Genomic DNA, 13,823 nt, shown 5'->3' with positions numbered 1-13,823 from the left:
TCCCTAATTATTCTAGAATCCGGACCCAGTGGGCAGTGTGTGTATAAGCACTTGGCACTCAGTGCCCACAGGAGACGTTGCTAATTAATCATGAGGTTGGCACATGAATTGAGACCTAGTTACCATTCTTGTTCAAGATGCACACCGGGAAACTCCCTGGCAGTCCAGTGGTTTGAATTCCATGCTTTCAGTGCTAGGGCCTGGGTTCAATCCCTGGTTGGGGAACTAAGATCCCACAAGCCATGCAGTGTGGCAAAAAAAAGAAAGTTTAAGATGCAGATGGCCCCGGGCTGACATCTTGGTTCCACCTAACTGGTAGTGCCAGCCTAGAAGTTTGGTAAATTTTTCTTTTAAAGATGGGGGGGTAGTGGGTAGTCAATTGCACTCTCTCGTTAAAATAGCTTTATTACTGCAATAAATCTAGAGAGAGGAGAGCAGGGAGGGAGAGGCTCCCTTGTTAGTTAAACATGTTCCATTTGCACATTGGTTTGAATTCCCACGAGAGCAGTATCCGTGCTGATGGATCTTCCCCATAAAAAGGCCTTGGCACTGGGCCATTGTAAAATTAAAATGAATTCAGATTCATTCATGCATGCAGCTTTAATTTACAATTAAAATATTATGGTTACATATTTTAATAAGAATAATTAGATGGACCCAACTGAATCAACTCTTCTGTTTAATGAGACAGAACCCAGAACCCTTATGAAAAGGCAGGTGGCTGTGACAGGAAACACATTTCAGACAGTGTCTTTTGTGGAGTCAGGCATTTTTGTTCTCTGTATATTTTAATGTCCAGAATGAACAGTTTGAGTTTTCTACATTACTAAGGCCCTTTGGCTCCAGCTACATGGAGCTCATTTTATGTGATATGTAAATAAGCAGTTTACAGTCTTTCATGGAGTCTGACATTCTAGCCCCTCCAAGAAACTGGGTTTGTTCCTCTGCTCAGGGCTTTCTTGGTTTAAGTGAGACAGTGTGTGTGACGTGACAGGAAGGGTGTGCTGAGACCTGTTTTGTGTGTGTGTGTGTGTGTATGTGTGTGTCTCCCCAGCTCTCCTGAATCATGATCGCTGAGTTCAACTTCTAGAGATTGATGCCTTTTGGATAAGAGTTTTTATTCCTTCAAAATGTACATTATTGGATATAAGGTCAGTTTCCATTTATTAGGGCTTCACTGGTGGCTCAGATGGTAAAGAATCTGCCTGCAGTGCAGGTTCGTTCCCTAGTTGAGAAGATCCCCTGGAGAAGGGAATGGCTACCACTCCAGTATTCTTGCCTGGAGAATTCCATGGACAGAGGAGCCTCAGGCTACAGTGCGTGCCATCACAAAGAGTCGGACACAGCTGAGCGACTAACACATTGCACTTCACTTCACCATTCATTGACACTTGAGTGACAATAAATCCATTAGCTCTGTGGCAGGAGGTACGCTGAGCAGAGCAGAGCAGAACCAAAGTGGGTCTGGGAAAGTCCCAGGCCCTGTGAGGACCCAGCCACTCAGGCCCCTGCAGGGAGAGTTAGGAGGGAGGTGCTGCTATTTTGGATGCGTTGGCTCTGAGCTTGACACTTGGATGTCCAAGATACACTTAGGCTGATGGTAACATTTTGGGCTTGCTCTAGGAAAGCATTTTTTAATGTTGATTTCTGATTGGAAACTGACTAAGCTGGAACCCACGAATAATATTAAAGAATATCCATAAGCAAGACCTCTACCTGGTGTCCTGTGATGCTGGGGACTTTTGAAGGGAAGCGACAAGACAAGACATGACCCTTTCCCAATTGCCAGAAATCAATTTGTTTTCCCTTCCTCCTTTCCTCCCTGCATATGTGATATGGTATAATAATCGGGGAAACTGGGTATATAGTTTCCACATATCCCATATAGGATATATGGGAATTCTCTGTTATCTTTGAACAGTTTTCCTGTATGTTTAAAACTGTACTAAAGTAAACAATTCGTTTTAAAACAAATAACATTGAATTTTATGTGCTCATACATGAAGATTTCTAAAAGATTGTACAATGAATAAACCAAGGTATGAAGCAGTATTTACAGTGTGCTTCCATTTGCATTAAAAATTATATATTCATGTATATCTATATCTATATCTATATCTATATATATATATATATATATATACAGGTGGCTTCCCGGGTGGCTCTGGTAGTAAAAAACCTGCCTGCCAGTGCAGGAGATGTAAGAGACTCAGATTCAATTCTGGGTTGGGAAGATCCATTGGAGAAGGAAATGGCAACCCACTCCAGTATTCTTGCCTGGAGAATTCTATAGACACAGCAGCCTGGAGCTCTACAGTCCATGGGGTTGCAAAGAGTTGGACACAAGTGAGCACATCCATATATAGACACTGCTGCTGCTGCTGCTGCTGCTAAGTCGCTTCAGTCGTGTCCGACTCTGTGTGACCCCATAGATGGCAGCCCACCAGGCTCCACCGTCCCTGGGATTCTCCAGGCAAGAACACTGGAGTGGGTTGCCATTTCCTTCTCCAATGCATGAAAGTGAAAAGTGAAAGTGAAATCGCTCAGTCGTGTCCGACTCTTAGTGACCCCATGGACTGCAGCCTACCAGGGTCCTCATCCATGGGATTTTCCAGGCAAGAGTACTGGAGTGGGGTGCCATTGCCTTCTCCGATATATAGACACATATATATGCTATTTATGTATATAATATTATATATATGTGCACATATATATATGCTATATCCATATATATATATATAATATTAAAAATAGATAAAAGTCCTAGATAGGTAGACAAGAAACTAGGAGTACAAATGGAGGGGGACTTCATTTTCATGGTGTTATCTGAATTTGCGATTGTATCTTCTCTCTCTAGTAACATAATATCTTATTTTTATAATAATGAAAAAAACTTATTTTCCAAAGGTAGACAAGTATTAGGATGTCATTGTGTTAGTGGTGTTAGTACCGGCTGAACTCATGGGTAGCTCTTTTAGATCCACATTTCTGACTTATTTTCACTTTCAGGTGCCATATGTGTCTCTTCGTAGAGCACTCCTCTTGAGATGAGTTCCATCCCTTTTTCTCTTCCTCTCTTGCTTCTCTTCTTTTACTGGTTTTAACTTTTCATTATAAAATTTAAACATATACAAAGTAGAAAAATATAATGAACCCTTATATGCTTAAGGGTTCAACAATTAACACATTATTAATTCAAGACCAAGCCCCACCCCCACCCATTTCCTTCTGCTACCACTCGGTGAATGATCTGAAATGAATTTTAGGCATAGTGTAATTTCATCTGTAAATATTTCAGTATGCATTTCTAACAACTGACCCTTCTTAGAAACATACCACATTATCACACCTTAAATAACTAACATTAACTCCTTTATACCATCAAATATTCAGTGTTCAAGTCTCCCTGATGATGTTGAAAAAAATTTTGTATATTTGGTTATCCTAATTCTGATGCAGATAAGGAATACACATGGCATTTGGTTAATGTATTGCTTAAAACCTCTTATTCTGCCCTTTTTCCCCCTTGTGCAATTTATTTGTTGAAGAAACTGCTTCTTTTGACCTGTAGACATTTTCATATTCTGGATTTTGCTGATCTTTCGTGTTCTTGTGCTGTAGTTTAACACAGGTTGGCAATTATTTCTTGTTGTAAAAGGTGAGTCTTTTTCCACTCACTTTTCCTAATGTATTATGAGATGCAGAAAGATAACTGTACTTAATTCTGGACGCTGCTCATGTAGAGAAACTTGTAACATCACAAATTATTATAATTCATGTAAAAGGCAAAGCTCACCCACAGTTATTTGTTCTGAAGTAATAAAAGCTTTCTTAAAAGTCATCATTCAAAACTGCCAGAGCGTGGCATTTAAACCTACTTCAAGCTATAAAGTGACAAGTAACATCCCTTGTAGTATGTCTTTTAGGTTATTTATTATAATTGTTATCAGGAAATAAAGGAAGGTTACTTGGTACATTTCTTCTGCCTTTCAAGCATGTTATTTGTAAAAGAATGTAGTTTGTGTGAAACGGGCTAAATTTTAGTTTTGAGATTATTATGTGGGAGTCCCAGCTAGAACCCTGGTGAATAAGGTGTTGGGTTAAATTCTGTTCTCTTCTGGCACTGAGCCAGGGCTCAACAGATTTTAACTGAATGAATGAGTCTTCCAGTTCAAATACATGAACATATAAAATAGTATATACTTTGGAATAGGAAAAAAATGTTCTGAGAAAGGGAGTACAAAATGAAACAAGTTTTCATTTTTGTGATAGAAAATTCTCATCAAGGCTATAAAAAACTGAAACTCACTAGCACCTAACACCTTCTGCTTTGGGTCTTAGCTTTTGTCTGTATTCATCTTTTTGTAATCCGAATAAATGTTTTTTCAGTTAACACAGTTATGTTTACTATACTATAAAGATTAAAGTTAGACTGCAGTAAGATTTAAAAAGTATACCTGTCAAGATGGCTAAAATAAAAAAATAGCGATAATACCGTTAGAAACTGTGATAGGTATGTAGTGACATATCATCGTGGTATTAATTTTCATTTCCCTAATGGCTTCCTGGGTAGCTCAAATGATAAAGATTCTGCCTGCAATGCGGGAGACCTGGGTTTGATCCCTGGGTTGGGAAGATCCCCTGGAGAAGGGCATGGCAGCCCACTCCAATATTCTTGCCTGGAGAATTCCATGGACAGAGGAGCCTGGTGGGCTACAGTCCATGGGGTCGCAAAGGGTTGGACACAACCGAGAGACTGACACACATGCACAATGGCTAATGACACTGCACGTCTTTTCATGTGCTTCCTCACTGTCTGGGTGTCCTCCTTAGTGAAATGTCTCTTTATGTGCTTCTTCACTGGCTGTGTGTCCTCCTTAGTGAAATGTCTCTTCATGTGTTTTGCCCATTTTCTAGTTGAATTCTTTTTTTTTTTTTTTTAAATGTTGGGTTTTGAGAATTCTTTATATATTCTAACTACAAGTCCTTTGAGGAACTAGTGATTTGCAGATATGTTCTTCCAGTCTGTAATTTGTCTTTGCAGCCTCTTTGCAGGAGGTAATAGAGCAAAGGCTTTTAATTTTGGTGAGGTGAATTTAGCTCTCTTTCCTTTTTTTTAAAAAAACATTTTAAAGGATTTATTTATTGTATTTTATTTTTTTGTCTGAAGTGTGTGACATGCAAGATCTTAGTTCCCTGACCAGGGATCAAACCTGTGCCCTCCTTCATTGGGAGTGTTGAATCTTAACCACTGGGCCACCGGGGAAGTCCTTAGCTCTCTTACCTTGTATGAATTATACTCTTGGTGTCAAATCTAAGAGCTTTTTGTCTAACTTTAGGTTGCAAAAATTTTCTCCTATATTTCTTTTCTAAAAGTTTTATTGTTCATTCAGTCACTAACTCATGTCCCACTCTTTGCGACCCCATCAACTGCAGCATGCCAGGCTTCTCTGTCCATCACTCTTTCCCTGAGTTTGCTCAAGCTCATGTCCATTAAGTCAGTGATGCCATCCAACCATCTCATTCTCTGTTGCCCCCTTCTCCTCTTGCCCTCAATCTTTCCCAGCATCAGGGTCTTTTCCAGTGAGTCAGCTCTTCGCACATCAGGTGGCCAAAGTATTGGAGTTTCAGCTTCAGCATCAGTTCAGTTCAGTTCAGTTGCTCAGTCATGTCCGATTCTTTGCGACCCCATGGACTGCAGGCTTCCCTGTCCATCACCAACTCCCAGAGCTTGCTCAAACTCATGTCCATTGAGTCGGTGTTGCCAGCCAATCCATAAATATATACAAAGAAGTATATACTTCTTCATTTTTTTTCAACAGCATCTTATAATTTTCAGCATACAGAACCTATACATCCTTTGTTTTTGAATCTTCTAGGAAATCAATTGGTTAATTAATTCTCAAGCATTTCATGAGCACTTACTAATGGGTGCCAGTACTTTGCTTGGTGCTAGAAATATGAAAATAAAATATAAGGCCTTTGCTGCTGCTGCTGCTGCTAAATCGCTTCAGTCGTATCTGACTCTGTGCGACCCCATAGATGGCAGCCCACCAGGCTCCGCCATCCCTGGGATTCTCCAGGCAAGAACACTGGAGTGGGCTGCCATTTCCTTCTCCAATGCATGAAAGTGAAAAGTGAACGTGAAGTCGCTCAGTCGTGTCTGACTCTTAGTGACCCCACAGACTGCAGCCTACCAGACTCCTCCGTCCATGGGATTTTCCAGGCAAGAGTACTGGCTAGTGGGACAGAATTTCAGGAGAGCATGCTGGTTGGACTGATGCTGTAGCTAATAGCAAAGAAAATAATTTTTTTCTACTCCAGAATAATGGACTTATGTGAAATTGAAAATACAGTGAAATTGGAGATTTATTATTTATTGCTTAAGAACCACCAGAGAGAATGTGTTTAAGGCACAGGTTTTGGAGCAAGGCAGACCAGAGTTTGAAACCTGGCTGAGCCTATTGGCCATTTGACTTTGAGCCAGTTGTTCAAGCTTTAGAAGCCATTTTTTTTTTTTTTTTTTGGTCTGTAAAATGGGATAATAATATTACTGACCTCTTAGGATTGTTGTAAAGATTAAAGGAAAACGTGTGTAAAACACCACAGTGCATGACCCATATGCATGCTTTGTTCAGTACAATGATTTTTACTGTTGATTTCATCTCATATAAGGACTAAGGGAAAAAAAACAAGGTAGATGGATACATGGATAAAGGTTGAACGTGGAATGGGGCTGGGAGAGGGAAGGGGGTACACTGAAACCAAGGTGTGATTATTATAAGACAACATAGGAATTAGATTTTCAAAGAGTGCAGCAGTCTTTCTTCAGAAGCCTGTTTTCACATGGAGAACAGTAGGGATCAGTAAGCTTAAATTTTTAATTCTACTCTGCCTGACTTCTTCCTTCATACTAGAAATAATCATTAGGCCCAAGAAGTCATTAAAGTGTTTAATAAGGTTATTAAATTGACTAACTGCTGCTGCAGAAGCAATTTTCATAGGAAATCCATATGATTCTATGTATGGAACTTGGAGCTGTCCTTTGTGGCTGACAGGCTGTCAACATTCCCTTGAAGGATGGTGGGCAGGATCATGAGGGATGCGTCTAATTAAGGGATTATAGGTGAGCCTCGGCTTCCTGGGTGTGCTGTTCATAGCTGGAAGTATCGAGAAACTTCACTAATTCCTACTAATTGTGGAGTGGGGGAGGGGAGGCCCATCTGAATTATGGAATATTTTAAAATAAATGTACTTTTATTACTTTCAAGTACGTATTTTAACTCCAACTAGGCAAACAAATTGTCATCTGGTAGAAGTCTTAGGGGACTCCGGTTATTGGAGCTCTCAGGATGATTTTCAATTATTTCTATGTAAATAGGTGCTTCTGGAGTTGTTTAGGGTGCTCAAAAAACAGTTGATTCTCATAGATCTTAAACATTGCTCTTGTAGCCATGTGCTGTTAATTGGCACGCCCTTAGAGGAGGGGGTTTGTTAAATTAAGATAAACTTTAGACCAGCTGCTAAATAACTTATCATTAATTCATGGAGTCCAAGAACTCAAGTGGATGAGGTTTTTATTTCAGTTGAAGTTTGATCTCATCTTTATTTTCCCACCTGAAGACAATTCATTGATTCCTACAGGCATTCATTTATTCATTAAGTGATATTAATGGACTGCTTTGGATGTGCCAGGCACTCAAGTTATACTGCAAAGCCTAAGCTACCCTAAAGGAGCTTAGCATCTAGTGAAGGAGGGCTGCAGGTAAGTACAGTGCAACAAAGCACCGAGAAAAAGGATTCCCAAGGTCTGCCCGGAGGCAGTAGGGGCTTGAAGAGTTCAAATTAATCAGACTGGAGAGATCTGAGGATTTCCAGAGGAATTCCAGAAGGATTTCTAGAGACTGAGTTACATTTTGAAAATGGATTTGAGTTAGCAAAAAATAAAAGAACCAGATGATGACGATAAAGGAAAAAGCAGAAAGCGGGATGAGGACAGCAGTCCAGGCAAGAGAACAGCGTGTTCAGAGGCGCGCAGGCGTGAAATGGCCTGTTATGTGACCCAAGCTTCGCCTTTGGAGATAAGTAGAGTGAGAATCATGAAAGGCTGTATTGTGCTAGCTACAGAGTTTGAACTTGATCTTGAAGGTCATGGGACAGGTTTTGTAGGATTTTCAGCAGGAAAATGACATCATCAGATGTGTGCTTTGGAACTGTTCTTGTTTTAGTATGGGGGATGAATTGGATACAGGCCCAGAGATCAATTAGTAGCACTTGCATTAACATTGGGCATGCTATCCGTCCTTGGGTCAGAGCACTCACAGAGGGAATAGAGTGGTGGGTGTATCAAAGGAGGGTGAAACTGCAGGACTTGGTCAGTGAGTCAAAGACAGAAGTCTGGGGACTCTGGATTTTTGGCTGGGGTTGCTGGGGATGAGATGAGGAGGAGGATGTGGGAAGGGTGTGGACTCTGTGCGCTAGTGGGATTTTCAAGTGAACCTTCTAGGCAGGAGGCTGGATATATGGGGAGATGCCTGAATGGAGATGGAGAGAGAATCATCAGTTCGTGCTGAGTGCTTGAAACCATATGTTTGGATGAGGTCACCCTGGAATGGTAACAGGATGTGAAGAACAGCAGCTTGGGATGGCTCTCAGGGCCACAGAGACGTGGAAGGGAATGAGAAGGAAGGAAGCTTACCATTTAGCACTTCAACCAAGTTAAAGATTTTCAGGACTGAGAAAGTATTTGGAGACTTAGCATCATAGTTAATTTTGAGTGTACATTTAAAGTGCATTGCTGTGTTCTTAGGAGATTTTTTTTTCCCCAGCATAGTTTTAGAATCTGTTTTCAACATATCCTTCCCTGCATAAAGATTAGATGTAATGAGTATTAATAAAGGTAGAATCTGAGAATTCTAACCCATTAAGATGAGGAAACTAGGTTCCTTACTGTAATTTGTCATTATGATATTCATTCCTTCTACAAATATTATGAGGGGCCTGCTCCGAGCGAGTCCTGTGAAATCTTTAGGTCTCTCTGCCTTTTACTGAAAAATTACAGTATTAAAGTATTTGTTACTAGGTTCTTAAATTAATAAATTTGTACTTTAAAAAGATAATTGGGTTAGCTTTTCTGAATTGCTTATTACCAAGGTCTATGGGCGGAGAAGGCAGTGCACCCCACTCCAGTACCCTTGCCTGGCAAATCTCATGGATGGAGGAGCCTGGTAGGCTGCAGTCCATGGGGTCTCTAGGAGTCGGACACGACGGAAGCGACTTAGCAGCAGCAGCAGCAGCAAGGTCTATGGGAAGACTTTCATGCTTTGGGTTTATAAGCACTTTCCTTTCTATATAATATTTGATTTCATGTAGCACAATAAAAATTTTCCTGGTGCTTTCACAGGTATTTTATAATTTGATCCTCTTAATGAACAGCTGAGATAGGTTGGATAGGCATCATTCCTATTTTCCTGATGTAGAAACAGAGGCTCAGTGAATAAGCACATAATTTAGGAAGTAAGTGAACAAGAACTTACCCCTGGTATTGTGACCATAATTTCAGTGTTCTTTCCATGAAAAGGGACCTATTACTCAAAGTTTAGATGTTAGTAGTTGGGCAATAGCAAACAGATAGAGGGGAAAAGTCCTGATTTTTTTGAGAAATATTTGTCATTACTACCATCTTCAATTAATAATATGTTGAGTGGTCAAGGAGTCTGTGATGCTGTAGTAACTGTGTATTCTATAATTTTAGTTCAGAAACCCTTTTTTGAATGACAGGTTTGTAGAAAATTGACAAATGCATTTGTTTGTCTTTTTGTTTTTGTTTAACCTGGGTAAAGGCTCACTATTTCAGTAATGGGTGCATGTCTTCTGCTGTTAATATGGAACACTGAACTGTTGGAAATATTAAATTTCCCCTGTGGGATTTTCAAGAACTTCTGCTTCTCCAGTGGAAAAGTGGAGCTGCCAGCACCCTGTGAGGGAGTGTGGCTTACATGTGACTGGGTGACTAGGAGCCTCCTCCCTTAGTCCGGCTGAACGGGGGCAGGATAACCTTGTTAGCCCTTGTCAACATTCTGTCTTGCCCGTGGGGACACTTTAGAGGGTTAGATGTGGTCTACCCTGGATTCTGGTCTTCTCTCCTATTCTTAACCTATTTGTCTCTCTCTTTATTGATTCACTGATGATTGATTCATTCCTTCTAAGAACTATGGGTGTGTAAAAAGCACTGCGGGAAAATGAGTTATGTACACACACTCGGTTAGGAGATGGAGGTGAAGTGTGTCCTGAGGGCACGGTGCCTGGGTTCTGTTTCATTTCTGCCCCTGGGCAGGATCTGCTTTACACTGAACCAGCCACACTTTATGTAAGAGGGGCTCTTATCAACAAATGTTTTTATAATCCTTCTTATAATTAAGAATGTGTGTTTAAGAAATAATGGCCAAAATGTTTAGAACATTGCTGTATTGTTGCCTTGTTTTTATTGTCTGTCTTCTAAACGACTTTAAAAATACATAATGAAAAGATTTCAAAATAAGTCTTTTTGGAGCATTAATTCATCACCTCTGTATGCATATTGAGGACAAGCAGTAGGGTAGAAATCTCCAATGCAAGAACAAAGTATTACTTTAGAAGGTGAGACTTATAGGTAGCAAAAGCTATTTAAGGGAATGTGGACTGCCTTTCTCCTTTTCTGTTAATTTTCTGTCTTGCAAACTCTCATTTTATTATCTGCATAACAGAATGGAGGTTCTTTGTCCAGAAAACTCCATAATATTTCTTCTCCTTCTGCTTTGGAGGATTGACAGCCTGCTTCTCAGATGTGCCAAAGCAAAGCAGTAGAAATGCCTACAATTTCAGTCCTGAAGTCTTTTTTTTTTCTTCAAAACAAAAGGTTAAAATATTTAAAGTGAAATTCAGTTAGCAAATTTATAATCACCAAATGAATAAATGATAATTTCAAAGATTATCATGCCAAACATAACAATTTTTTGTTGTACATGTTTTCATATTTTAAAATTAAGCTGATGTAGTGAAGAGCACTTTTAAAAAAAGTATTTTAAATTTTACCCTGTGTTTCTTGTTCTTATTATCTTTAAAAAGGAATAAAATTATCTACTCTGTATTTTTTAACTTCTCTTTTACCTATAACATGAGGTTGTTATGAAGAAGTAGTTTACCACATGGGAAAGTATATTTTAAAAATAGAAACATATCTCAAAAGCACCCATCTTTCTATTCATATTACTAAGTCAGTATTGCTTATTCTCAGGGCATCGGGGTGCACAGAAGTCATTTCCAACTCTCCTTGCTTGCTTTTCACATGACCTTTGTCACTCTTTCTTATTAGTGTTCTAGCAAGTAACTTATCAGGCAGGGCCTGTAGTTTTAATGCAGAGAAATGAAGGAAGTATGAAATGACATTTTTTAAAACTTGGTAAAAATGTGAACCTATTTTTCATGATTAAAAATTGAAAATCAGTTTCAGAATACTCTGTTCTTATTGTCTTCATATAACCTGTAAAACCAAATCATGCCCAGCTCTGTTTTGCGTTATTGTAGAAATTCCATTTGTGGCAATAGTGTTTTTTGGACTTCCTGTGGTGCTTGATTCATTAACTTCTTGTTTTTTTAAGGGACTATAACCACATCGGTTAAAGCTCCTTTCAGTTTTGTTCTAGTACAGTCATTTCTCTCAGCCCTTCCGAGCCCTACTTGCAATTCTGAAACATATTTCTTTGTGATGCCCTTACAGGAATTTGTAAGTGTCTGGGTTCGAGATCCTAGGATTCAGAAGGAGGACTTCTGGCACTCTTATATCGACTATGAGATATGTATTCATGTAAGTATGCCATCAATAGTACATAGAAATCATAGTAATTTTTAGGTAGCATACATTTGATGGGTACTACGATATAAGTGAAATTTATAAAAATGTTTCTAATTCAAAGAACTGAATTTGAATGATTGCAACTAACGCTTGTCTCTTAAATGAAGTAATATGATGGTTCCTAAAGTTGAAAAATGGACTTATTTGAATTCCTCGTTGTACCTTTGTTAATATTAATATTTTAATGTTTATTGCCTTCATGTTGAAGATGTGAAACATCTAAAATTCACAAAGAGTTTTTATAGCTCATTAATGGTATTTCTTTATGATCTGTTATGGCATGTTTCTGCAGACTATATTACCTGATAAATCTTAAGTTCTGAGAGGATGTAGAGTTCTCTGGAAAAGAGATGTACAGTGTTTTATATGTAGAACAGAAAAGTGGGAAATGAATATGTGCAATTATTTTTGCCTTGGTCTCAATTCTGAGTAATTAAGAGAAGTAATTAACTAGAAATGACTTATTTTATTTGGAAACAATACTGTAGCATAATCTTTTGAGGAGTATTGTGTGTTGTGTGGCCCCCTATAATTATCTTGAATAAGGGTCAGCTATCTTTTTCTGTAAAGGGCCAGGTAGTAAGAATCTCTGGCTTTGTGGGCCGTACAGACTCTCAGAATCACTGAAAGCAGCCATAAACAATACATAAATGAATGAGTGTAATTGTGTTCCAATAAAAATTTATTTGTGAAGACAAGTGGCGTCTGGATTTGGCCCACAGGTGTATATGGTTTATTGGCCCTTGACCATGAAGATAGTCACTTCTTTGGTCTGATTTAGTCCAGACTTCTCTTGAGAGCATAGCAATGGGCTCAGATTTTATCTGTGACTGTGTAGTATTATACAAGTGAGATAAAATTTAGCCACTCTTTACTCTTCCCACTGTTAATAGCTAAATTATTATATTGGGTACCTCAATGCCACTAAACTTCTCTTTTTTCTCCTTTCTTCCCTTTTTCTTTCAAACTTCCTCAACTTAGAAAATAAAGTAAAAACTCAGAATACTTTTTTTTTGATGATGGTGTTGAAGGTGTTTATCAGGGTATGCCTGTTTTGATTTTGTTTTGGTTTTACTCATAAGGTCACACTAGATATTCATTCTGTGTGGAAAATTATAACACGAATATATAAAACTGAGCATTTGAAAATGAAATGAAATTCTTTAGTTGCCTTCTGACTTCCTCTAAAAAATTTGTGGGTCAAATTTTGACATATTTATTGACACACTTTATAGTAGGTATGAAATGTAATTATCCTCAGGGAGTTAATGAAAGTATAGATCCTTCTTTTCTACATAAATAGCTTGATGTGAGTTCAGAAATGTGCGTTAAAAAATATTTCCATCCAGAAGTAATGGGTTCCACAAGTACTATTTGGTGGTGCTCAGCATTTTTCTGTGGTGGTAGTGGTTGGTGTTTCTCTGAGATGCTAATAAATTGACAGTAAATACATGTTTTTGGCTTGGTAGATAGCAGAAACCAGCAACTAGATTTAGAGGAACTTAATAAATTAGTGATCTCAGTGTAGCCTGATCCTGAAGAGGCTTCCACCTGTTGTACGATTAGGAATGGGTGGGGATCCTGGATAGTTCTAGTTGGCCTCGCTTAGACACTGCACCCACAGACCCATAGAGCTTTGCGGGTAGAGGAGCTGGTGTTTAACCCATTTAAGTTAGCCTCAAGGGAAATAATACCAGACAACTCTGAAGTCGTAGCATTTACCTGGAATTTTAAACTAATGGATGGTCAAGGTGAGTAGCCCTTCATGTATTCTCTCCTGAGCTTGTCCTGCAAATGAAGGTCTTATTGATAGACCCTTGTCTGGTGTGGGCACCACATGGATCTCCAGTTATTCCATCCACAGTGGTTCTAAGCAGAGAAATGAAGGGAGCTGACCTGGACTCCGTCTATGCGCGAGGCTCAGGAGGCT

General features: G+C 39.0%; 1 protein-coding gene across 7 annotated transcripts in view; it reads left to right on the top strand.

The window, feature by feature from the left end:
* SNX10 (sorting nexin 10) overlaps positions 1-13,823 on the top strand; it is a 67,746-nt gene that overhangs the window by 40,656 nt on the left and 13,267 nt on the right. For 6 of the 7 annotated variants that reach the window (XM_005205528.3, XM_024990567.2, XM_005205531.5 and 3 more), the window contains one exon: positions 11,759-11,845. In XM_005205528.3, coding sequence (XP_005205585.1) covers positions 11,759-11,845 — 87 coding nt within the window. Of the gene's footprint in view, positions 1-7,107; positions 7,127-11,758; positions 11,846-13,823 lie in introns of those variants that run through there. The other variant, XM_059885485.1, reaches the window with a different exon arrangement.

This window comes from Bos taurus, chromosome 4 (assembly GCF_002263795.3).
Source record: "Bos taurus isolate L1 Dominette 01449 registration number 42190680 breed Hereford chromosome 4, ARS-UCD2.0, whole genome shotgun sequence".
NCBI classification, from domain to species: Eukaryota; Metazoa; Chordata; class Mammalia; order Artiodactyla; family Bovidae; genus Bos; species Bos taurus.
This window is presented reverse-complemented; position numbering and strand designations above follow the sequence as displayed.